We start from the raw sequence: 23,187 nt of genomic DNA on the forward strand, positions 1-23,187 counted from the left end.
CCTTTCTTTTTTTGATCAGAAATCCTTCCAAAAACTCCAAAGTATCAAAGAGTGCCATAATATGATCAGTCACGTATGCCAGTGGGACTGTTCCAGGACTCCGATTCTAGCAGAGGGATTGATTCATCATGCGTGCTTTTGTTCTTGAAGGCCTGCCGACTACGTGCAGATTCCTGCATAAGTATAATTCAGCTGTTTGTAATTGATTATGAGCAAAGACGGGAACTGTGAACCGAGCAACTTTAGCCACGAGAGCCTCGAAGGTGAGGTGGCACCACGCCACAATGGGAATTACATCGAGACACATTGTGGATGGGACAGAAAATAAACACAGTTTAAACCTCTGATAAGATTAGAGTGGCTGGCATTGTAATGTAAACAAGCTAATAAGAATCAACACTATTTTGTCTACATAGTAACTAATCTGTATTGCTGTAACTGAAGCTCTGACAGACTCCATGAATGGAAGGCTTGTGGCTGTTATTGAAAAGAAGGGTAGCTATATTGGTCACTGATTTTTTTTTTTTTCTAATTGTCAATTTGCGAATTTTAAATTGTGATTATTATTCTAATTTAAACAGATGAAAATAAAAAAGTGATGTGGGAACATTGTCATTTTTCATTTAGTTGCATAATACTTCTGTAGTTGCCTAATAATTGTGCACACAGAGATTTTCTCCTTAGGAAGCCAAAACCTGTTTTACTTTATGAAACAATCCGATTGAAGTTTATTCACATTTTGGATTGACTGCGGTCACTGTAGTTGTTCAATCATGAAATTAGTCCTCAAAAATACAAATTCCTAATAATTGTGCACACGGTGTATACACACCCGCACACACCCACACACACGTGTGTGTATGTACTTATGTATGTAAACACGAATGAAGCCTTAACATTGTATATTGTCATCTTTGGTCGCTCTTTAAGCCATCTTAGCACCAGCTCAGTGGCCTAGCGGTAGAGTGTCCGCCCTGAGGCTGGAAGGTTGTGGGTTCAAACCCCGGCCGGGTCATACCAAAGACTATAAAAATGGGACCCATTGCCTCCCTGCTTGGCACTCAGCATTAAGGGTTGGAATTGGGGGGTTAGATCACCAACTGATTCCCGAGCGCGGCACCGCTGCTGCTCACTGCTCCCCTCTCCCCCAGGGGATGGATTAAAATCACACGGGGATGGGTTAAATGCAGAGGACAAATTTCACCACACCCAGGTGTGTGTGTGACGATCATTGGGACTTAAAAAATCTTGTGTCAAACATAAGAAATTGCAGATGTTGAATATTTAATTGTGCAAGTATTTCGTGCGTTATGTACCCTACAGCACTATTTTATTTTTTGTGACTTTAAACATTGCAGTGAACCGCATGGTCAGAATCGTTAAAAATCTGAAAATCAAATCCGATGAATATAATTTTTGTCACACAAACTATATTTAAAACAGTTAATTCTGGAGATACTTTGAGTTTGTGTACAAATTAAATAAAGACCATCATATTTATCAAAAACAACTTGCAAATAATAGTATAACAATCTATAAAAAACTCCAGAGTCAACAGAAAAAGACATTGTACATCCATTGGTCCTTCCATTACTTTCACTCAAAAGTAGCTGGCCGTCAGCGTCGTTGCCATTTTAGCTGACCGAGTGAGGAGCCGCAATTTGCGAGTTCAAGTGCAGAAGAAAAAAATGGATTGCTCAGTATGAGCGACGCTGATTCCTGGGTTGGCCGTGTCCTTGCTCACGTTTTGCTCATCTGCTGACGGTACAGCAGCAGCACCAGCTCGCGTATTTCGTCCCGCTTCCTGCGCACCTGTCTCCGTGGAAACCAGCGTTGCAGTTGTAGTGGCAGATCAAAGTGCACCACAGGGTCCTGGAAGCCCAAACAAAATAGTAGTCATCCATTTTCTCGAACGCCTGCCCTCTTTAAGATTAGAGGGGAGTTGTGTGCATCTAAAATCATTATCACACTGTGGTATAGTATGAAAAATAAAGATGTTAACTACCTTGAGGAAACTCTCCACATATTGCAGCAAGTAGAGACCACAATCGCTATTATTGTCCTGCAGAGGGACGTGACAGTGGGAACTTTTCATCTGGTCGGGACCAAAGTCACGCGTCGATCCGCGTCGTGCTTCCCATTCTGACTGCAGGTACCTGATGGGACAAAGTAGTCACGGCGTGAATAATAATTTCCTATAACAAGCACAAACGACAACTGCAAAAATGGCTTACTCTCGCAATAGTTTAAAGATGCGCTCGTGAAGGGACAATTTAAGGGAGTCCATTATGAGAATGCAGGGCCTAAAAGGGGAAAAAATGAGTCATTAACATCATCAAAAGGTAGAAGGAGGCCATTTTGTGCCCAGTCTCACCTCTTTGACACAAACTTTGTATGGCAGGTTTTCTCTGTGCAATTCTATTAAGGAAGCAAAAATAAAAATCAGTAATGGCTCGGACTCTTTGAGGAAGCATGGTATACAAAAATGATTTCGACTCACCAATCGACGAGAAGAAGATTTAGTCGGCTCTTTTCCTGAAACACAAGAAATTAAATTGATTTGCACTCATTCAGGTGAAACAGATGACTGCATCAAGTGATACGGTCAAAATGTATCAGACCAGAATCTGCGTCCACACTGTCACTGCGGTTCGTCTTCCGTGATGTGGCCGGCGCCTCATTTGAGCTTCCAGGGCCTTCAGGTTCCTCTTGCTCGGTTGAAGCGTCTATGCCGTTGTGGATACTTTCTGCCCAAGGCTCTAACCTAGACTCCTCCAGTCCAGGAAAGCAGATGACCACCAGATACCAGTGAGCTCTATAAATAAAAAAAATAATAATGAAAAAATCCTATTAGCATGTTAATTAGCATTGCAAAACATCGCCTTTATCCATCCAACATGCTGTGTTGTTACCATAGTTGTCACATTTTTTCTCCTAGTAACATTAAATATTCTCTGGATATTACAACTTTATTCTTGCAGTAGCAAAGGTCCTTTTCAAAATGTTTCTAAATGCTAATTAAAAAAACTAACCTTTTTGTGACCTTCCCAAATTTCTTCAATATTCCAGATTGAGTCACATTATCTTTACAGCATTTAATTTTTTTCTCATAACATTACAACTTTATCATAACATTAGGGAGTATTTTGAAATATTTTTGCAATACAACTATTAATAAGATAACTATTCGTGTAAAATGAAAACAAATACTAAAATATCACTTTATTCACAATTTATTTAAGCTTTTTCTTTTGTAACAAATTTATTCTCGTAAGTTTTATGAATTTAGCTTTATAACTGTGACTTTTCTCCCTCACATTTGTGCATGTATGTTAACTTACTCCTGATTGACAGGAACAAATAGGAAGTCCTTTTCAAAAATGTCCACGTGGCGCGTCCACGTCTTCACTCTCTGGTGCCGTTTCTGCCTCTGACAGCTAAAGGTAAGAAAAGAAATGGGATGAATAGTAGTTCTCTCAAATCTTTTTCCATCTTGAGATGAAAAAAAAAAACTCACGATTCTGTAATATTGCCTTCGCTAGCATTGTCTCTGCGAGTGAGCTGCTTGTAGAAGAAGCTGCTGAAGATGTGCGAGCGCTCGACAACGTCACGTAACGAGTTCTGGAGGAGATATCTGAGTTGAGGGCACATAAATTAATTGAACTCCAAGTGAGCAAAGAGCACCGTGATGTATAGTCACCGTCGCACTCACTTGAGGTAAAAGTCGATGATGACGTCATTGAGGTACTGGCCGCTGTCGAGACACTGCAGGTCTTCCATTGTCACTGTGATTCCACCTTTGAGTGGCGGAGGAGGAAACTGGATCAATCTAAACACAAGTTAAAGAACAAATACGATTTAAGAAAGTGTATTGCCATACTAACGAGAATAAAATAGTAATGTTATAAATTAAAAAAAGGTGTGGGTGTGAGGGGGAAAAAAAAGTCCATACTATTACAAGGAAAAGTATCATTCCTGCTGATTATTGGTAATGAACAGTACTCTAGGCTGCAATATCAATATAGGAAGTGGAAAAAGTTGTATTGGAACGCCCCAAAACAATTCAGTGCGAAATCGTTCTGTCGTTGCGTGTTTTTAGCACTTAATGTACATCATCATGACTTGACAGGGTCTTTAAGCGCATGTTCGATACTTCTGACTCTCAATAAAACAAGAATTAAATTGGATACAACAAAACAGATTTCTTTACATACTATTGCAGCTGCATTCATACCACCCCAGGACTTACCGGTGGGATAGGCCCTGATGTTTGTATTTAACCCAAGTAGAGTCCGGTTGACACATGGTCACTGTGTACGCTCCTGTAGTTCTACGCCGACATAGCGTGTACAGAGGTGTGTCTGTCGTTTTGTCCACCTGCAACACAACAGGAGTATGTTATCTTTGTCTGCAAACTTCTTCCATACCCGTTCACACTGCGCCATTTTCATTCAGCAATTTTGTGACTCGACAGGTACTGCTGTTTTGCTTCGCAACGGTGTCCAAGTTGGCTTCTTTATGTCCGTGTGTGAAATATTAGAATCTATGAACTGAGCTAAATAAGAGGCCCTTGATTGAAATTGGATGAAATGTATCCATAAAATAATTTCCGGTTACGGTTGGGCCTATTTGGGATGAAAATGTGCATATAATGGAGAAAAAAAAAAAAATCGAGACAACAAAGGGGTTGTCGTACCCGTTCATCTATTTGCTCCTCGTCTGGGGTGGGTTGCACTCCGAGCTCCACTTCTGTATCCGTCCCCTGCTCTGGGGTCGTCTCATGCTCAAACTCAAAGAAGGTCTGTGGCTCAAACATGTCCAACAATGGTGAATTCTCCGCCTCTGATGTTGTGTCCTTTGGTGCATCCACGTCTGATTCAGAGTATGAACTGCTTTCGTCCAGGTCCGTCGTCGAGGCAGGCGTGTCCAGGCCGAGCATCCGCAACAACATGGGGTCTCGGCCACTTGATTTTATCAGCTCCAAACTTTCATTTAATGAAAGACTTGGACTGCTGAAGTTCTTCAGATCGAGCGTATCGGCATAGTCTTCGTCATTAGACAAACAGCTGAGACAGTATAATTCCAAAAGAGAGTTCAATAGCGCTCCATCCATGCCCTGCAGAGGGTCCTTGAGAGTCAGCACAAGGAAGGGGCTCGGGTTTCCTATGAGAACAAAATCCATCAGAATGAGAGTTGTGTTCTGAAGGGGGCAAAAGCGGAACTTCCGCTTTCCAGCCCAGAGACAAGGCTAAAAATAGTTAAGCTTCCAAGGCTCACATATACACTATGGAAGCACAAAACGACCTTGGAGCGAACGAAGGTGCGGTTGCTGCAATGTCATTTCTCGGATCTTATCAATGGCATCATTGACAGATGACGCAAATTATGACATTACAGTCAATAAGCCCTTTTGCACAAAATGTAAAATATCGGCTGAACTCCATTCACATTGGTGTAATGTCCAATTACCAGTGCTGGGTGGTGCATCATGTTGGGTATACAAGAAGTGAAGATTCTTCTGCACAGTCACTGCGGCACTTTGTGTCACACAAAAGAAAAGGATGGTACAAGGCTCAACGCTGGATGCCCAGTGGAGTCCATTGGCTTTCAGTTCCTCCTGGTACCATACACTGTACCTCCTCAGCTCCGTAGGCTCTAAAGTCAATTTCACATCGACCTGCTGGCTTGAATCTGAGGACGACATGCAAGCACAATTGGCTTAAAACAGCTGCATCATATACTTAAATGATACATCCCCCTCCAAGAGCATCTGAGGAATACATAAAAAATAAGAGATAACAAAATTATAATGGAGAGTGGACTTTACTACAGTTTTTTTGTGCTACTGTATAGAGAGTGACCAACATTTTTTTTCTTTTTTCCTTTAGGGTTAGGGTTATTTTTGTGGGTATTTTATATTGAGATATATTATACTTATTTCTATTACACTATTTCTTATTTAGTTATTATTTACAGTTTCGGTTTTTTTCTCAACAAATATTGATAATTCCTTAAAAGGACAATGCGTAGCATGTTTTAATTTGTTAAAGTTCAATAAAAAAAGATCCTATTCATTTTAATAATGTGCAATAATGTACTTGTTTATATAATTGTAGGTCTAGTCAGGCTAACTAAATAACTAACTAACTAGGAGATCAGGTGCCCATCCCTTATTGGTGATTTTCAGACAAACATTTGCAGTGACCAAATTTCCAGCGCATCTCTAGTAAGAAACCATTCCTGTTGAAATGCCACAATAATAAACATCTTCAGTATAGATGTTGATGTACTGAAGGAAGGGCTTGATCTTCCACAGGTTTATTAGAGTCTTTTTCTAGGAACTCACACTTTTCTAGATTCTAAGATAGACAAACCACTTAGCTTGTGAGAAGGTGGTGTGACGGGCAACATTACCTTTCAATGGTATGATGATTTTTTGGTTCACTACCTGTCGAGGTAGGGGGTAAAAAAAAAAGTATATTTACATCATGGGTGATAATAGTGTGTGTGAGATGGGTCATCATTTACCATGTTTCCATTTGCTTCCCCTTGATAACCGCCACAGAACATGGAGGAGAAGGCCACACTAAAGACACTGTGGTCGATTTCGGGGTTGAGAGACACTAACCCGGACCTGCCTACAACCACATGGAATACCTGTATAGAAAATCATTACATGCACAATGAGTTATATATACACCATAGTGCAGAATTTCTCTCTCCTGGCCTTGGATTACATAACGGTGATTTTAAACACAGGGCCAAAATCAATGGTCGTTTTTTTTTTTTCTTCCTCAGTACAAATCCAGTGGATGAGCCACCAGGCAATTGACTGTTGAGTAAAAAATTGAGTAATGAAGTTTTATTTTTATTTTTAATCCCCATTGTTACTAAAGCTCCCCCTGCTGGACACATGGACATAATGAGAAAAAGAAAACAGCCAGTCTCTGTTGAGCTTGAAACCATATTTATGGCCTTTTTTGTTTGCACTGCTTTAATGTAAACGAATTTACCTTAATAATTTTTAAAACAACAAAACCTTATATAAGAAATGAATATAAATTTATGTTAACCACTGTTATTGTTTTCAATTTATTGATGTTGCGTGGCATTCAGGGAATTGTAATTTGTAGCTCTAGTCAGCAGTTGTGCAGCAGCAATCCAGACCAGAAATATTTCAAGCAACCTTATTTTATAATTTGTCCTCACACAGGGTGACCTTCACAAATTTGAATGAAATACAGAGGGAAATATCAAGCCCACCTCCACGTTCTGCACGTCAGGGCCGTCGGGTTCTTTGGACTCAATATCCTGCGCTAAATGTTGCCCATGGTCCTCGTCGTTGGCATCTCCTGCCAAGAGCAGCGTACGGACATTCTTGACTCGACGTCGAATAACGTCGCCGCTCTCTTCATCGTCGCTAGACAGCACAACTGAAAGCAAAAATATATAGATACTAAAAAATAAAAAAAGGGGGCCTCAAGTTGAGGAAAGAATGTGGCCTACTCTTATATACATCGCATGCACTTAGAAAATTGTTTAAGGAGAGGTTCTGCGCTAGCGGTGGAGAAAAAATATTTCTGTTAAAGTTTATGCATATATTGTTGCTATTTAATAAAAATAATCCACTAGTTTCATTTTATTATTTTTAATAATGCAAAGACAAGCATGTTTGTTTTAATACATTTTTGGTTTTTATAAAAATATCAAATGAAGAAATTTATAGTATACATTCTTTTTTTATCATGATTTAATTTCAATCCTACATTATTAAAAAAAAAAAAAAAGCAAGCCCACTTCCCCAAAAATAAACATATGGGCAACATTTCTTTTTGCTTTATTTGAGAAGGAAAATAGAAAACTAACATTCACTCTTCATCCAATCTTTGTCCTACTTATCCTCATTAGGGTTTCGGGTATGAGCATACGACAGCTGACTGCGAGTGGGTGTGCACTCTGAATTGGTCGTTGAAATTCGGGACGAAGCATCACTTACTGAGCTCTCCCGTGATGTCTGGCGCGGCATCCTCCTGTGTGGCCAGCCGACTGCAACCGGGACTTCCAATGGCGTCCGCTGACTCCGCATCACAGTCTTCTCCAGGTTCAGTCAAACTAACCGGTGCCAGTCCTCCGTCTCGTGCACCTTCCCCAGTAAGGCGAAGCACGCTTTCTCGTTGCCGTTTTTGGCTGCTTGTTCCATTGCATTCGATCAATTTGCCGACACTTCTTTTCCTCTTCTGTTGACAGAGAACACAGACAATTTGTTACTATAGATTGGCATTGATCAATTTATTATTGAATGTCATCTTTGCAGACTTTTTGATTCATCATTTCTACACACGAAAGGGGCGGACCACGGTAACTTTGATTGCAACCAAGAGGGGCACCTTTAATTCTCTGGCGAGCACAAGATCGCCTCAAATAGTTGCCCCTAATCTAAAGGCCTTTTCTTTGTTTGGCGCAGGGTACCACGCAAAGGCACAAGTCATTCACTGTCAGAGAAAATACATTCATCTCGACAATCTTGGTGCCTTGAGTATTTTCTAGTTTTGATGACAGGAAGAAATGAATGGAAACCTAGTCAAATGCACACAATCATAGTGATGGAATGCTTGGCGGCCATTCACCGGACAATGTTTCTCTCGGGTTCCAATGTCCTTGATGGGAGTTGGGGAAAACTCATCAGCGTCTCCGGCATCCTCCGCCGGCTTCCAGCTCACTGACAAGCCGCAGTCTGTAGACAAAACACCACAAGTACTGACAACCTGATTGCTGCTAGGAACAGTGTGTTGTCAAGAAAGTAGAACAGGGAAACGGTGCAGCGTCATTGCAGATGTTTTTTTTGGCCAGGAAAAAGAACAGCTTGAAGCTCCGTTAAAGCTGCCCTTAGCTAACACTTCATTCAAATGATCTTTTTTATTATACATAGGTGAGTTAAATATTTCCGAGACTGCTGTTGTTTTGAGGATGTGTTTGTCATTGTGACATGTGTCACTCGAACATTTCCCCTAACCATCACATCAATTACCACAGAAAGGACACAAGTGCTACCTACCGACAACACTGTAGTCCTCCCCATTTGCACCGACATGGACCATCTTCTCCACATCTTTGTTTTCCTCTCCAATGACAGTGCGACGTAACCTCTTCCTGACTTTTAACCTGCAGAGACACCAAACGTCACAAAAGTTTTCCTTTCCGTGTGCGTGCGTGTGATGGCACCACAGAAAGGTTAGCAAAGAGACTAATTGGGAGCCAAGAAAGCAGTGAACGTGCAACGAACCAAAAGCTATGCGCATGACAAGTTGATAAATGGCCCTTCCAACCAAAAATTCATAAACCAGTGAGTTTACTTTATAGACTTAAAACGCCAGTATTTATGGCCGTGTCCAGTTAATTCTCCCGATTTCTGGATCAAATTTACTCGATTAAAATGGCACACTACCTTTGTAGGGATGATGAAGCATGCTTTCGGACACACTTTGGCATTGCGGTCTTCTTTGTGGCATTCCTGGGTGGCTTCTGACCTCGATGTCTGACTCTATTAAAATGCATGGGTGCATGCGCGGCTTCTTTTATGCATGGGTGTCTCTTGCATGCCGTTTCTGCTTTTTTGCTGCACGTGTGACCTGGTTGCTTGTCCAAAAAAGCCCTCCCAGCCTCTGTCTTAAACACATCGGTGAGAACCAGACAAGGCCTCTTTCTGTGGGACAAAAAAAAACAGAGGCATTAATCGCCGATGTCTTTTACCCGCCAGTTGAAGCTGTCATTAAAATACACTTGCATAAGCCGTCGTAGGGAGGGCTGGTGTGACACAGATAAAGCTGACACAGATAAAACGATTGGTGGCTTCTGATTACCTTGGTTAGAAGCTAGTCCATAAGACTGACTATGTTGTTGTGTATCTGTGTATGGTAAAATTTAGAATGATCGGCTCTGAACGCGTATTACTCTGTGCTATGGATTATCATTACACATCGAGTTACTTGAGTGCAACACTAGTTTTATTTATTGCATCACTCAAAACCTAAGAACTTTAAGAACTCTATGAAGCTGATGTACAACAGGGGTTTTCCTTTATGATGTATCGTAAGGCGTTCTGCAAGGTGGTGGTTCAGCAGGACTGCAAACTTTGAAATGCGCGTTTGAACCGTTTTAATAAAATGAGCCCAAGCAATAAATTTGCAATTTTTTCAATTGATGTGGTAAATGAAATATAAAATAAGTTAGAAGAAATTGAACAAAGCAACGTCATGGGAACTCAATCGAGCTGTTTTTTCTTTTCCCCTGAAAAGCTGTCATTTGGCGAGGGCAAGAATTTCACCTAACATCAACAATATGGTATGTTGCTGATTTACTGAAAAAACTCAAACTTAATTGTCTCCCAATGGGTCAGGAGGACAAAATGTCTATTGGGTGTTTACTTACCCGGCCATCCCGCATTTGGCCAAAGCGGCATGATTTCGATCAAATGCCTTGGATCCCCTTTTGTGCTTTAAATCCGATTTTTGGAGTTTGCAACCAGAATTTGCAGCCCAGGACACCTGTTTACAACAAATAATAATGAGCTCACTAGATGTATCAAGATGAGTCGTGACAACCAATTGACAACATTTGCGCTCATGTGTGTGGCTTACCCATTTGAAATTCACAGGTTTTTTTTGTTACCATGTTTACATATACTGTAATAATTAAAAAAAAATAATTAGAACCCCAGGCTATTTGCTATACTGTATGTCGGAGTTTCAAGACTTAAAAGTTGATTTGTTGTTATTGTACACTAAATTGCAGATGCTTAGTGAAACACTTCATAGTCAATGCGTCACTTAAAAACATTTCACACAAAGCCCCAATTATATTTTTGCTTTTTCTCTATTAATATTTCCTGAGTATATTTTTTAGATTGAAAATGAATCTGACATGACAGTTAGATATTAATCTCTGTATTACAAATGTACAATTACGTTCACACATTCATGTGAATTGAACGGGCAAAGCCTAAGGGCGGAAAAAAACAAAACAAGAACACATTCTGACTCTTATTTATTGAAGCACAAATTATATTACAGTTATCAATATTGCAGTCGATTTTATCGTACCATTATTCTCTATTATGATGTGAATGATACGTATACAGAAAACACGAGTGCATCTTTTTTAATTGGGGTTTACGGTAGTTTGTCTAATTTGAGTTGCCGTACTGTGCTGTTCCTCACCAACCACAGGCTTCCCAAGCCCATCTGACCACACAACGTACCATATAAGGACTTGCATCACTTCCCCCCACTTTGCAACTGCCATTTATGTTTTCTTTTAAGAAAGAATAACACTCAGAAATGTAAAATTCCACACTGTCAAAACACCGTTGACGATAATATAGATGACAATATACTCCTCTCATGGACTTCATAAATGAATGAAATGTTGCTCATTTAATTGCAGAATTGGACAGTCCTGCCTTTGGAGAGTAGGCCAGTGGTGTCCACAGTCGATTCCCACTTACCAGCTTATTCCTATCAACTGCAAATGCCTTTCTGGCTTTCTGGGAGTCCATCATGACTGCCAACTGAGTAAGGCACAGCAGCAACACTACGAAAGAGAACACAGGTCAGAGACAAGTTTGAGGAGAAAAATTCGCATCCCAATGGCAATTTTCTTTGTCTTATGACACATTTAAAGGCGTAACTATCTTGTATTACCGTGCAAGCCGGAATAATTCTCACGCATAAAGAGACAAGCGTGTGTCAATATATTGTTATTATGTTTTATTCAAAACAAGACTAACTACAGGCTACATGTTGAGGACTAACCCTCGTGGGGAGATGAATGCATCTTGACCAGCTCGTGCAATGTCTTCGACTTACACCACTACTGTTTGCTGCTGTGACGTGTCTTTAGTTTAACACGCAATTTAAACTGTTACTCTGATGTTGATATTCAAGTCTGCGCAAATGTGACAGTTTTCGTCTACTGCGCAGGTATTTTTCAAATGAGAATGAAAACCGCTGTTAGCCACACTAGCCCAGAAGGCTAGCAGTGATGATAGCTCACTCAAACAAAGATGCTCAAGACCGAAGAAGGCAAAATCTTACCATGTTCTGGAGATTCGATTTTGCTTTACGTGGAGATATTGGAGACGTGCAGATAACAATCTGAGAGCGAGCACTTCACGCCACAGTCAACACGCAAATATGAGAAATAGTCATTACTAGTAAGGAACAAGGGGGATACTCGAAACAGAGGTTCCACTGTTTTACATAGCTACATCCGGGTTACACCGGAAACTACGACACAAATATAAATAAAAAAAAATCTATTTTCTTGAAAACGTAAACTTTCTTTCATTGTAAAAAAGATCACTTAACGTACTTCAAATTGTAACGTGTACTAACACGAAGCTAAAATGTGTTTTGGAGGACTGGAATAGACTTTTAAAAATAAACAGCATTTTGAGTTACATTGCTCATTATTTGCTGATGGGAAATCACAGTGTAAATAATTTGACTTTGTATTTATATTTCAGAAGCCAGTATAAATACTGACGTGAGGCTTTTGAAAATGACAGGTTGAAGAATTAGAAAAACACATTTTGTTAATCATAACATGTCATAATGTACTCATGAAGCAATTTTATCAGACTGTAATGAAGAGAGGAAATTCGGGATGGAAAACGAGTGGTTCATGTCTTCACTCTTCCACATTACATGTGCTTTTCAGGCATTTATAGACACCAAAATCAAAATCTCAGTTGTACTGTAAATAGTTATGTCATGCAATGAGTGCCATAAAACAGTAGAAGTGTTTCAAGTTTTTATTGATATTATCATTGCAAAACACATCAGACCTGCTCAGCCTCCTTGGAGAGGTTTGTGAGTTGAGTCTTCACACATTGCAACAGACATTATCAACATTTTACAGCAGGGTAACAAGAGCACACTGTGGTCATTACTGAATATTCAATTAACAATATTTAAGACATATTAGCATTACAATGCTGTTTGCTTCGGTTGCTATGATGCAAAAGGGAACTGATTCTGTTTAGGCTATTTATGAATGACCAGTGTGATTTGAGTTTTAACATCAAGAGCCATATTTCTGCACAGTCAAAGGCATCCCGGAGACCACTTCCCCGCTGATGTGATTTGAAGTCATTACGGCTTCTGGTGGCTCTCTCAGGGCTTGTGCCGCTCTCTTTTCAGCTGAGAATAACAGTAGAAAACAGACCACTTTACCCAAACAACATTCGTTCGCCCATCAATCAATGTTTACCCATGAGAGCCATCAGGATGGGAGTAGAGGATTTAAATGACGTCATTAATGTGTACATCTTACCGATAGCACTACATGGCGTCACAATGGGCTCTTCCAGTTGCTCTGTCTTAGCAATGGCCGCCCGGATCTTCCTGACCGCGTAGATGCTCGCTGTCATGCAAAACACTATTATTAGTCGTATGGTAGTATTATATTTCACGTAACATGTGTTCTTGTTGCATCAGACATTGTTAGGTAAAAATTGTGTATTGACTAACGGTAACGCAGAAATTAGCTATATTGTCAACACTGATGCGAAACATAGAATTATTTATACGCTTTCATCGTACATTACGTACAGTATTAGCTAAACTGAGAAAGACGCTTTGAATGTTTAACAAAAACTATGATCGGTCGGTACACTGGATGGTTTAACACAACGTTGTTAAATGGAAGGCTAAACTAAAGACACTTACGGTCAAATAAAACTATAAAACCAATTTAATTATACCTTTTATAATAAGTCAGACCATAGTTGCAGCTTATCGTTAGCTCTGCTTGTTTTTTCCGCTCCCCGCGATGAGTGTGTGTGTGTGTGTGTGTGTGTGTGTGTGTGTGTGTGTGTGTGTGTGTGAGGGAATCAGACCCGGAAGTGTTTCAGAAACTCATGACTCGTGTTGGCTCGTGAGTGAACGATTCGTTCAAATGAACGAATCTTTTCAGTGAACGAGAGTGACTTCCTAAAGTGATTCGTTCTTTTTTCAGTTCATATGACTTCAACCAGTAGGTGTCGGTAATGAGCATTGAAGCTGGAGCCACCTTTTTTAACCGTTCATCTATGCCTTTTTGATCGGTTACCGTAATTACCCGTTTTAATTTGTTATAAACTCACAACCTGGAAGTGCTTTTTAATACTGAAAATGGCCAACATGGTAAAACATTTTGCCAATATCAAACATGGACTATTGTGTGAGCCATAATTTATTCATCATCTTTGCAATTTTAAAACTCTTATTTTTAATCGATGCTTTCAACTAAAGGTGCAAGTTATTTCAAGCAAAATACACCTCTACAGAATAATCTTTTCACATTTAGTACAGCAGGCTGTCATATAGTTGCATTTTCAATATATACACATATATTTAACTTAAAAAAATTTCACAACAAATTCACGCTCTTTCAGAACATGACCACACATCACAAAAACAGACACCTCAAGGAATGATGTGTTATAATGTTGATATCCATTTTCAACTACCACAGCAGCATCGTAAACCAATTGCTCACTCATCGTTTACTTCAATGTCTCAAACACAAAGCACAAAAACGATCACTCACGAAATACAAGGGGATGGATGGATTGAGTGGGTCCTTGAGGGACGTGGTTTTTAATCCATTCTGATCTTCTGGTTGGTCATCCTGTAGATGATGCTGTCGTATCCCGGGTCCATGTTCCACAGGCTGTAACCCACGGCAATCACCGCCAGCACCAGCACAATCATCAGCCACAGTATGATGTTGAAGATCACGGCGTAGTTGAAGTTGTACTTGTAGGCTAAATTGTAAGGGCTGCCTGGATTGCTCTGAAAAGAAAATACCAGTACTTTTTAAATGAATAGATTCTGCACATTTGTGCTTAACAGCAGCCTGACATATGCAATCACTCATCGCCACTATTTGCAAAACTGTGGTATATAATTATTGTAATTGTAATAGAGCATGGATGTATTTTTTCCACTAAAAGACCATTACTTATAGTATTTGTGGGGGAAAACTTTTTTTTTTTTTTTAAACAAAAAAAACAAAACACACAAGTGCAAATGATCGCTGCCTTCCTGATAAGTGCCCAATTAGTGCTTCATTAAGTCCTTTTTTTTATTGATTCTTTAATTGTGGAGTTTTTTTCAAATGAGACTAATACTGTAAGTGTAAATCGGAACATGCATTTGTACAAATAAAGGTCCCTCCTTCAATAAAGTTAGCTTTGAGATGAAAAACAATATTGGATGACAAAGAGTGTTTTATCTTCAAATTTGATCCACTAACACTAAAGATGTGGGCAGCTTTTGAACATGCATTTGTACTAATAAGGTCCCTCCCTCAACAAAGACCTTGCCTAGTGCCTGGCACTCTCAGTCGAGTCAGAAAGTGTTCTGTGCACAATACGGACTTACGATCTGTTTTGATTCCAGAATTGAGCGGGATTTCCTAGTGAGAGGAGCCTCAAAGTTCTTCACGGTCACGACCTCCACCACGGCACTGTTGCCATAAAGGCCGTACATGTCCTCTGCAAACTATAAAATGAAAATAAAAAAAAACATAGTTATGGAGTCTTTAACGATGGATTGGGAAGTCTCGCTCTTTACCTTCTGCAGGACAGAGGAGAGAATGGCGATGGCATCGTGGTACTGAGGAGAGTCTTGTCCATAGACACGGCTCAGTTCTTCAAGGGCCGACAGCTCCAGGGAGTAAAGGTCTGGAGAGTGGTCCTTGGCCAGATGCCTGTGCCTCTGCAGCTGTATGAGTAACATTGTGAAGCCAGAAGAGAAAGAAATAATAATAATAAAAAAAAATAGGGCTCAACGACCCACTATTATCATGCATTATCATCGCAATTACATTTCTTCTTTTAAATTGATGAGCCCCAGAAGAACTAGTGACAACTCACCAGAGCTGCGATGTCATGCAGGACTTGGATCTCAGAGAGGAACAGCAAATCAGCCTGTAGACATGGCAGGAGCAAGGTTAGACAGGAAGTAAAGCGTGTGTGGTCATAGGAGAGTTGTACTAATGGAATGTGACCTCTGCGTTCCTGCTGAGTGAGTTGAGGGGCAAGGTGGCCAGCACGGAGCCGTCTTGGGACAGACGACCTCGAATCTGCTGCAAGGTAACTGGCAGATCCTCGAACACGGCGTTAGCTTTGCCCAGCATGTACAGCCTCTAATGGAGGACACAAAAGAGGCACATTACAAATACTTGGTCTAATAAATTTAAGAAGCACTGATGCATCCAAAAAAATGGCTCTCCGAGTACCATCAACATGACCAATATTAAAATACAGTAGTGTAGCAGGCCTAAGTCTTCTTTGTATATTCTTGGTGTTTGCACAGATACTCTTCTGTAGATTGGTCAAAAAAATACATATGTATTTATGGATTTTTTTCTCATGCGCTGGTTCAAAATTGAGTGGTCCTATGTGGCTCGCCAGGAGCGCTGACCAAAGAATTCTGCCCAAAATTGTTGGGATAACACATCTTAGCTTGAAGTCAGAGTTTTGAGATTCAATGACTGTGTTCGCACCTCTTCACTCGGTGCGAGCTGCAGCACAACAGGCGTGTCCTCAGCGAACAGGGAGTGCACCGTCTCCGCGACACTATCCAGGGTGAAGGGCACCGGCTGGGAAGAAATAGGAGAAACTTCACTATACCCTACCAGGGATGCATTTTGGTTTTAATCCAGGTCCAGGGTGACTCACATTCTCCAAGGGATAGGAGGCCACACTCTGAGGAAAGGTGAGACCATCAGCTCCTTGGACCACCACCAGAACATTAGCGCGAGGACGCTGGAACAGGAGACCAGCCTGCAGGCCCGGCCAAGACAGATCCTGAGTGGATTCAACAGACAACCAAAGTGCTTCAGTGTCATGATAATTGGAGATGAGGACCAGCAGATGTTCTTGTTTGACGATGTTTAGCAGTGTTATCAATGTTTGGCATGCTAATTTTATTGCCTTTTCCCTTGGTTTGATGAGACTCTGAATTGGATCACTTATTGATTAAAAGGCTTGTCTATTTCTTACTCTCTAGAGTTAATAAAGTTTTGTTTGTAATAACAGCAGAACTTCAACTGGTTGAAGCACCTCTTGAACAGAGAAGCCCATTGTTAGGGCCACTAGGTCAGGGATCTTCTCGCCAGAGACGGGCCACTCTCCTTTCTGGAACGACACAAACTCAGGAGCCTGCAGAACCGTCAAACTGTCCCCACGGACATCTGCACAACAGAGAGAAAAAAGAGTGCATGATTTTCTTTTAATTGGCAAATTTTTTTAGACAAGCAAGAGGGTGTCATGTCACGTGATATAACGCTGGCTCCTTGGGGTATTTTAACGAACGCATAGGAACTGTTTTCAAGTGTGAAGAAAAAGCATGTCCCCTTGATATCAAAATGGCTCAATATGTATTGTGTACTTTGTATAAAACTTCCAAATTTCAGTCAAATGTGTGCGTTGTTTTTCCTTTTTATGAAACGCAAGCCAAAGCCCAAAGAAGCTCGTGAGGAAGAGATGGCGAGGAAGTTCCCTGTTCCGTGACCTGTCACATGACTCACAATCCACATAACTATTGAAAATCAAACAAAAAATAGAATTAAAAAAGGCACATTATTGGTTTATTATTGCTCATCAAAACAACGATGAGACGCACTTACTTAAAATTGAGCGTCCCCAATAAGTAACGCTTATTAGCGATTAAAAGAATAAAACCCGCCAGGTAAATGTATTACAACAAAGAAAAACAGAAAATCACCACATAGACGTATCATATCAACATAAAGTCAAAATAGCGTTAAATGAATGATCGTCAATGCTAACGTTACGAGCTCGGTCCGTCTGTGATATGCTAACGCTTTGACGCATCGAGTACCTATGTGAAATAAAGCAAGAGCAGATCCGTTTAAAATACATAAGAGACAACCTCAATTATTTCATAGATCTTACCAGTCGTGCAGAGGAAAAGGATAAACCACAAGGTAAAAGATAAAGCCTCCATCCTAGGCCAGCCGGTCGGCGACATCTTTCCTTCTCCTTGGTTCCAGCAGAGATCACATGATCGCAAGGTCACGTGGTATAGAAGAGAACAACGCATGCGCAATAACAGCCGCTTTGGTTTTGGGACAAAATTAAAATCGTGAATGTACAAGTGGGATTTGGTGTTAAATTGTTACTTTATATGTATTCATATTTTTTATCAATTTAATTATTTTTATTTCTCATGTATTGATTGGAGATGTATTCGTTTTAGTTGCGCACTTTGTTCATTCTTATATCGAAATTAATACAGGAAATTAGATCGACAAAATATGTAAGAATATGACTCATTCAAGACGATTAATGATGATGATTCAAGATCTAATTCAAGATGATTAGTTTTCATAGAGGCACTTTTGACACGTTAACAACCCTGCAAATACCAAATCCCATGAGTTGATTTGCATCGTGCAATGTTTAATTTCAACACTTGATGGCGCTGCAGGTCTGCATTAAATCGCTTGCTGTTGCCTAGTTGGTCCGGAGCTGAGTGCAGATATATAAAGTGCAGCTCGCGACAATACAAATGTATTCCGAAAGATGGCAATGTAGGATTGCGTCGTCGCGGACAATTTAGCTAAACGGTTTAATTTGACATTGACACCCAATTCATTTAGTTCTATTTAGTCCCTCCAGCGCTAATCGTAACCTCACAATTAAAGGAGCAGCACGCACATTCATCTTGCAGTTTGTATATTTATTTTTTTAAAGCAACTTCTTTTTGTAAAATATAAATACAAATTAGGAGATATTTTAATTACAAAGTTAAAACAAAACAAAATGGACACCCAAAAAAAGTTTGATTTACTGCAGTAGCCTCACTGTTAGATATATACACAAGCTCTTTGCCAAAGGGTGAACATCAGTATTACAATAAAACTTTTATACAATCAACGCTGTAGCTCTGCGTGTTAAATTACAGACTGGACAGGAAGCACAATTTGAACATTACAAAATGGAAAAAAAGATACAACCAAAAGAATTGTACATCATGTGCTCCCTGTGAACTCAAATAGCACATTCAATATAGCACACATGCACAATGTGCTGCGCTCACTCGCTGTCCGGTTATCGGAAAGGAGAAAAAAACTATGTACACACACACACACCTAAATGTATATGTACATACATATATTCATTTATATTTATTTGTACATATATTAATTTATAAAAAATACGACCATCAGTTGTTGAGAGTCAAGCGTATGGCTAAGCTAACACAGGCCGGGTCAGCCAGCAGGTCCAAAAGTCTGTATGTACAGTGCCGGCCGGGGCGGGGAACACTGACTCCCGATGGACCGCAAAGCCAACCGCAGCCCAAGATGGTGAAGAAGGTCAGTGCTTGTGAGCCGGGTTAAGGATGAGGCCCACTTGGCCAGCCGCCTTGATCCTGTCCTTCAGTTTGTCCCTGGCCTGCTCCCAGCGGTCGTCCAAGCACTCCAGCGTGGAGCCCAGCAGGGCAGCTAGTTCGGCACTGTCCTCCACCAGGTCCAGCAGTTCCTTGCTGTCTGGCTGGAAGCCCTCCAGCTCCTCAGGACAGGAGAAGAGCTGAGACAGCGAGGCCTGCCGGTAGAACTCGGCCTCGGACACCGTCACCACCTCCATGTGGGGGAAGGCCTGCCGGAAGCCACGGGCCGACATGCGCAAACGACGGAGCACATCAGACAGGAGTAGCCAGTTTCTAGGCCTGAGAGGGAGCAAAGTAAGAGAACATTGATCACGGATGACGAATGACAACTTGTATCTACTTATGTACGTGTTCATGTCCAAAACAAACAAACAAAAAAAAAACATTCATTTGAAATTAAAATAAAATGTAATTAAAAACTTTCCAAACTTCCAGAAGATGCACATAAACAAGTAATCAGTGGTTGTGCGTGTAATGATAAACACAATCTGAGTGACATCACGACCAATCCAAGTGCTGTGTATAATGATTGACAGGTAAACGGCAGAAAGTCTGATTTAAACGGATATTTGTGTCACAGCGCAAGGAATATGTGCCAACTGTTATCAATTCCTGGTTGGAAACTTGTTCCAGATGTCCAAAAAAGCAGAGATGTCAAACAAAAAGACATCTGCTCATAATGAGGTCAAACTGCATTCTAACGTGCGTGCCAAATTGTGTTTCTGCGTTACGGCAAAACGTCATTATTTCATTATTCACACTTGGGAATGGCGGGACGCTCACCCATGAGAGACGGACACCTGGATGTTGTAGCACGGCAGCAAGGGCCGGTCGGAGAACTCAAACTCAAACACCTCCCTCTTGTCGTCCTCGTCGTCCTCGTCGGGGCCAGGTGGGTCGGCCAAGAGGTCGTAAGCTCCGCCCTCCTCGGCAGACTCTGAAAAGTGCAAAATGAACGTGAGCTGACATTTTGGAATCACACTTTTCCATACAAAGATTGGGCATAGGGCAGCATCCCCGGTTCACATTTTACACAAAAACTCAGCCAAGCGGAAGGAATATTGTCATGACTCGTTTACAGGGTTTTGGTGCCATCTTGTGGCAACTTAAAGCACTTCAGAAAGGGCACAATAACACCAATTTTCTTAACCAATAAAGGAGGATTTTTTTTTCTTAATGGAGGCAGCATAATCATGGTTTCTGTCAGAACCGTGATACCCCCTCTGAAAGCAGAGAATCTAGGGGTCGAACTGGTCCCCCACAATGGCTGTGTGCTGTCTATATATACTGTAGAACCTCAACAGACAAACACCAGCTTTTACAGGCAGTGTGAGAGGGGCTTCTGTTCCTGCACTCCTATTAGTTCCGAAAGCAGAAAATTGCCGGATCGACTCGGTAACGCCCATTTCCGCGTCGGTACAGAACAGCGACATTGGAAAAACGGTTCAGAAAAAAAGTCAGATAGAAAGGGATCATTGTGATCAGTACTCACCGCACACAGAGCTGCCGTAGAATTCCCAATAAACTCCGGGGTCGTCGTCTGCGCGGCCCTGAAGGTCAGCAAAATAATCTATGGAGAGAGGAAAGGAGCATGTGACTCACCAGCCGGAGCCCAGGGGGACAGGCAACGAGGCAAACAATTGCCCTTGGAGACAAGAGCGGCGAATGGATAAACGGCAGTAAAAGAGGAGGAGGGAGGAGAGGACGTGTTAGGGGAGTGTGGAGCGGGGGCGGGTGGGGAGGGGGCTAATGGTCAGGGGCCAGCAGCTTCACCACGGGGGAGGGAGCGACTGTCTCTGCTGGGTTAAAGCTGGCTCAGTTCAGAGCGGGGCCTCAGACGGCTGCCAGGAACAAGAACCACACACAGTTTTGCTGGTGTGTGCGCGCGCACTCGCGGACACACGGCCAGAGAGCTGCATAAGCACATGCGGCGAGAGCAAAGTGTGTGTTCAGCACATACACACGCGCGCACACACATTCGGCGAATCAGAGCCGGGCTTTGTGCCAGCGCTGAGGCGTGGGGCGTCTGGCGTGTGTTTGGAGGGATTAACGGCCTCCAGATGAGTGGGACCAGGTGGAGGGAGGGCGGCCATTGCGCTCGCTCTCTCGCTCGCTCGATCGCTCGCTCACTCTGACTCCCTCGCTCTACCGTCAGGCATCGATCGGCGTGTCCACGCTCTTATCGAAGTTCAACACCACCTTTTTGCAGCCGTCTCCATTTAAAGAGGGGTGACGAAGCCGTGGCCTTTGGGCCACGTACGGCCCCGTGAGAGCGTTTGATCCGTTTCCAAAAAGCCCCGAAAATATTTAACCCACACGTGCTCGTAAGATATAATGACAAACATATGTTCTATCGTTGCATCATATTTGATCAAGTATGGCTCTTGAAAGCTGATAGGAGAAAGGTTGATTGGAACCTCTTAAAGCACCCAAGCGCCACAGTTTCACATTTTCTCTTCTGTTTTCACCTCGATTAAATCAATTTTAATGAGTCCAACCTGACATTATGCGCCGGCAACAGCCGAGTCCCATTCTCCCCATCTCACGTTACCTGGGAGAGGCGCACGCGGGCCCTAACACGCACTACAAAAGCAAAGTCGCCGGGCCGGAGCGAAGCCCATTTCCTCACGTACGCTGAGCAAACACAGTTGGCGTTGCTAAGTAACCAGATAGAGGAGCTGGGAGGCAACAGCACGCACTCCTGCGGGCTCAAACTCCCTTGTCTAACAGGTGGTCGAGGGAGGGAAGAGGGGGTGGGGGGGGCGCCGGAGGGGAGCGATGGGCTGACAGCAGCTGACATGTCTGCTGACGGCCGGAGGCGAGCGTGGGGCGGAAAATGGGGAGCGGGTGGGGGGAGCAGCGGGTGAGGATCTGCAAAGCGCCACTTGGGGCAACAGGTTGCGCAGAGGTCGAGGCGCTGAAAGAGCTGCAAACAGGATCGGGGGCCTTTGGGGAATGGCTTCTGCTGAGCGGCTGCTTTAACATTTCAACCCTCATCACCTGCATACACCACCCAAAACCACCCATCTTATATCTTGTCCTACCTTTTTGTCATACAAGTTCGAACATTTGCCAGTGTTTTGTCTTCAGGTAGAAACGTCACAAGTGTATTAAAAATTGGGCATATTTTGGGCTTGTGGTATCCAAATTTCTAAATCACTCTGACACCCTTCAGCTTGTTACCATCCCCCCCCCACACACACACACCCAGCAATGGAAATGAGGGTTCATCTTTCCAAACGGCACGATGGCAATCTGAAATCAACCGTGCCACTTGGTGGAAATGGATATATCGTAATATAAGTCGCATGCCTCGGTCACGACTGCAAAAGAACAGCCAGGAAAAAAATAGCTTACCGGTGAGAAAGCGCTCCATGATGTCACTGTGGGTCATTTTGAGGAGGCCCCGGCCAGAATACGTCGCCAAGGTGGGGTCGGCCCCGTAGGACAGCAGGACGCGCACCACATCAAGGTGATCGTTTTCCACCGCGTCATGAATGGGCCTGCGAATACATACGCAATCATTTCAAGTAACTTGTGTATGTACCGTGGCAAAATGGTAACCGGACTGCACTTTGAAGAACTCCACAATGCCTCACATTCACACGTACACACACACTGGCTGCTGCTTATTCCTCTCCTGCGTAAAGTCGGGTAGGTTCTCGGGTTGGAACCGTTTCATGGGAATATCAAAGCTTGTGTGTCATAGTGACGCCCGTGGCAA

At 42.1% G+C, this 23,187-nt stretch overlaps 3 protein-coding genes across 5 annotated transcripts in view; all 3 read right to left on the bottom strand.

The window, feature by feature from the left end:
• Nucleotides 1-1,283: 1,283 nt before the first annotated feature.
• senp7 (SUMO specific peptidase 7) lies at nt 1,284-12,266 on the bottom strand. The gene is made up of 22 exons (XM_061287457.1): nt 12,093-12,266; nt 11,504-11,589; nt 10,429-10,544; nt 9,446-9,703; nt 9,056-9,162; nt 8,628-8,734; nt 7,997-8,237; nt 7,264-7,433; nt 6,529-6,657; nt 6,415-6,448; nt 5,470-5,691; nt 4,697-5,163; nt 4,250-4,377; nt 3,713-3,829; nt 3,518-3,634; nt 3,342-3,437; nt 2,622-2,815; nt 2,501-2,535; nt 2,375-2,418; nt 2,235-2,303; nt 2,006-2,156; nt 1,284-1,872 (listed from the first exon to the last, which is right to left on the bottom strand). Exons 2-22 carry the CDS (start codon nt 11,555-11,557, stop codon nt 1,741-1,743), a joined length of 2,988 nt encoding a protein of 995 aa, XP_061143441.1. The 5' UTR covers nt 11,558-11,589; nt 12,093-12,266; the 3' UTR covers nt 1,284-1,740.
• Nucleotides 12,267-12,796: 530 nt separating this feature from the next.
• atp6ap2 (ATPase H+ transporting accessory protein 2) lies at nt 12,797-18,100 on the bottom strand. The gene is made up of 11 exons (XM_061287599.1): nt 17,966-18,100; nt 17,111-17,241; nt 16,727-16,855; nt 16,552-16,647; nt 16,054-16,191; nt 15,920-15,973; nt 15,618-15,767; nt 15,426-15,545; nt 13,763-14,834; nt 13,333-13,422; nt 12,797-13,199 (listed from the first exon to the last, which is right to left on the bottom strand). The coding sequence occupies exons 1-9, from the start codon at nt 18,039-18,041 to the stop codon at nt 14,640-14,642; spliced, it is 1,089 nt and encodes a 362-aa protein (XP_061143583.1). The 5' UTR covers nt 18,042-18,100; the 3' UTR covers nt 12,797-13,199; nt 13,333-13,422; nt 13,763-14,639.
• Nucleotides 18,101-18,731: 631 nt separating this feature from the next.
• bcor (BCL6 corepressor) overlaps nt 18,732-23,187 on the bottom strand; it is a 36,301-nt gene continuing 31,845 nt past the window's right edge. For 2 of the 3 annotated variants that reach the window (XM_061287597.1, XM_061287595.1), the window contains 4 exons: nt 22,821-22,966; nt 20,956-21,033; nt 20,247-20,400; nt 18,732-19,742 (listed from right to left, as the gene is read on the bottom strand). In XM_061287597.1, coding sequence (XP_061143581.1) covers nt 19,391-19,742; nt 20,247-20,400; nt 20,956-21,033; nt 22,821-22,966 — 730 coding nt within the window. In that variant the 3' untranslated portion in view covers nt 18,732-19,390. The remainder of the gene's footprint in view (nt 19,743-20,246; nt 20,401-20,955; nt 21,034-22,820; nt 22,967-23,187) is intronic. The other variant, XM_061287598.1, reaches the window with a different exon arrangement.

This window comes from Syngnathus typhle, linkage group LG9, assembly GCF_033458585.1.
Source record: "Syngnathus typhle isolate RoL2023-S1 ecotype Sweden linkage group LG9, RoL_Styp_1.0, whole genome shotgun sequence".
In the NCBI taxonomy this organism is placed as follows: Eukaryota; Metazoa; Chordata; class Actinopteri; order Syngnathiformes; family Syngnathidae; genus Syngnathus; species Syngnathus typhle.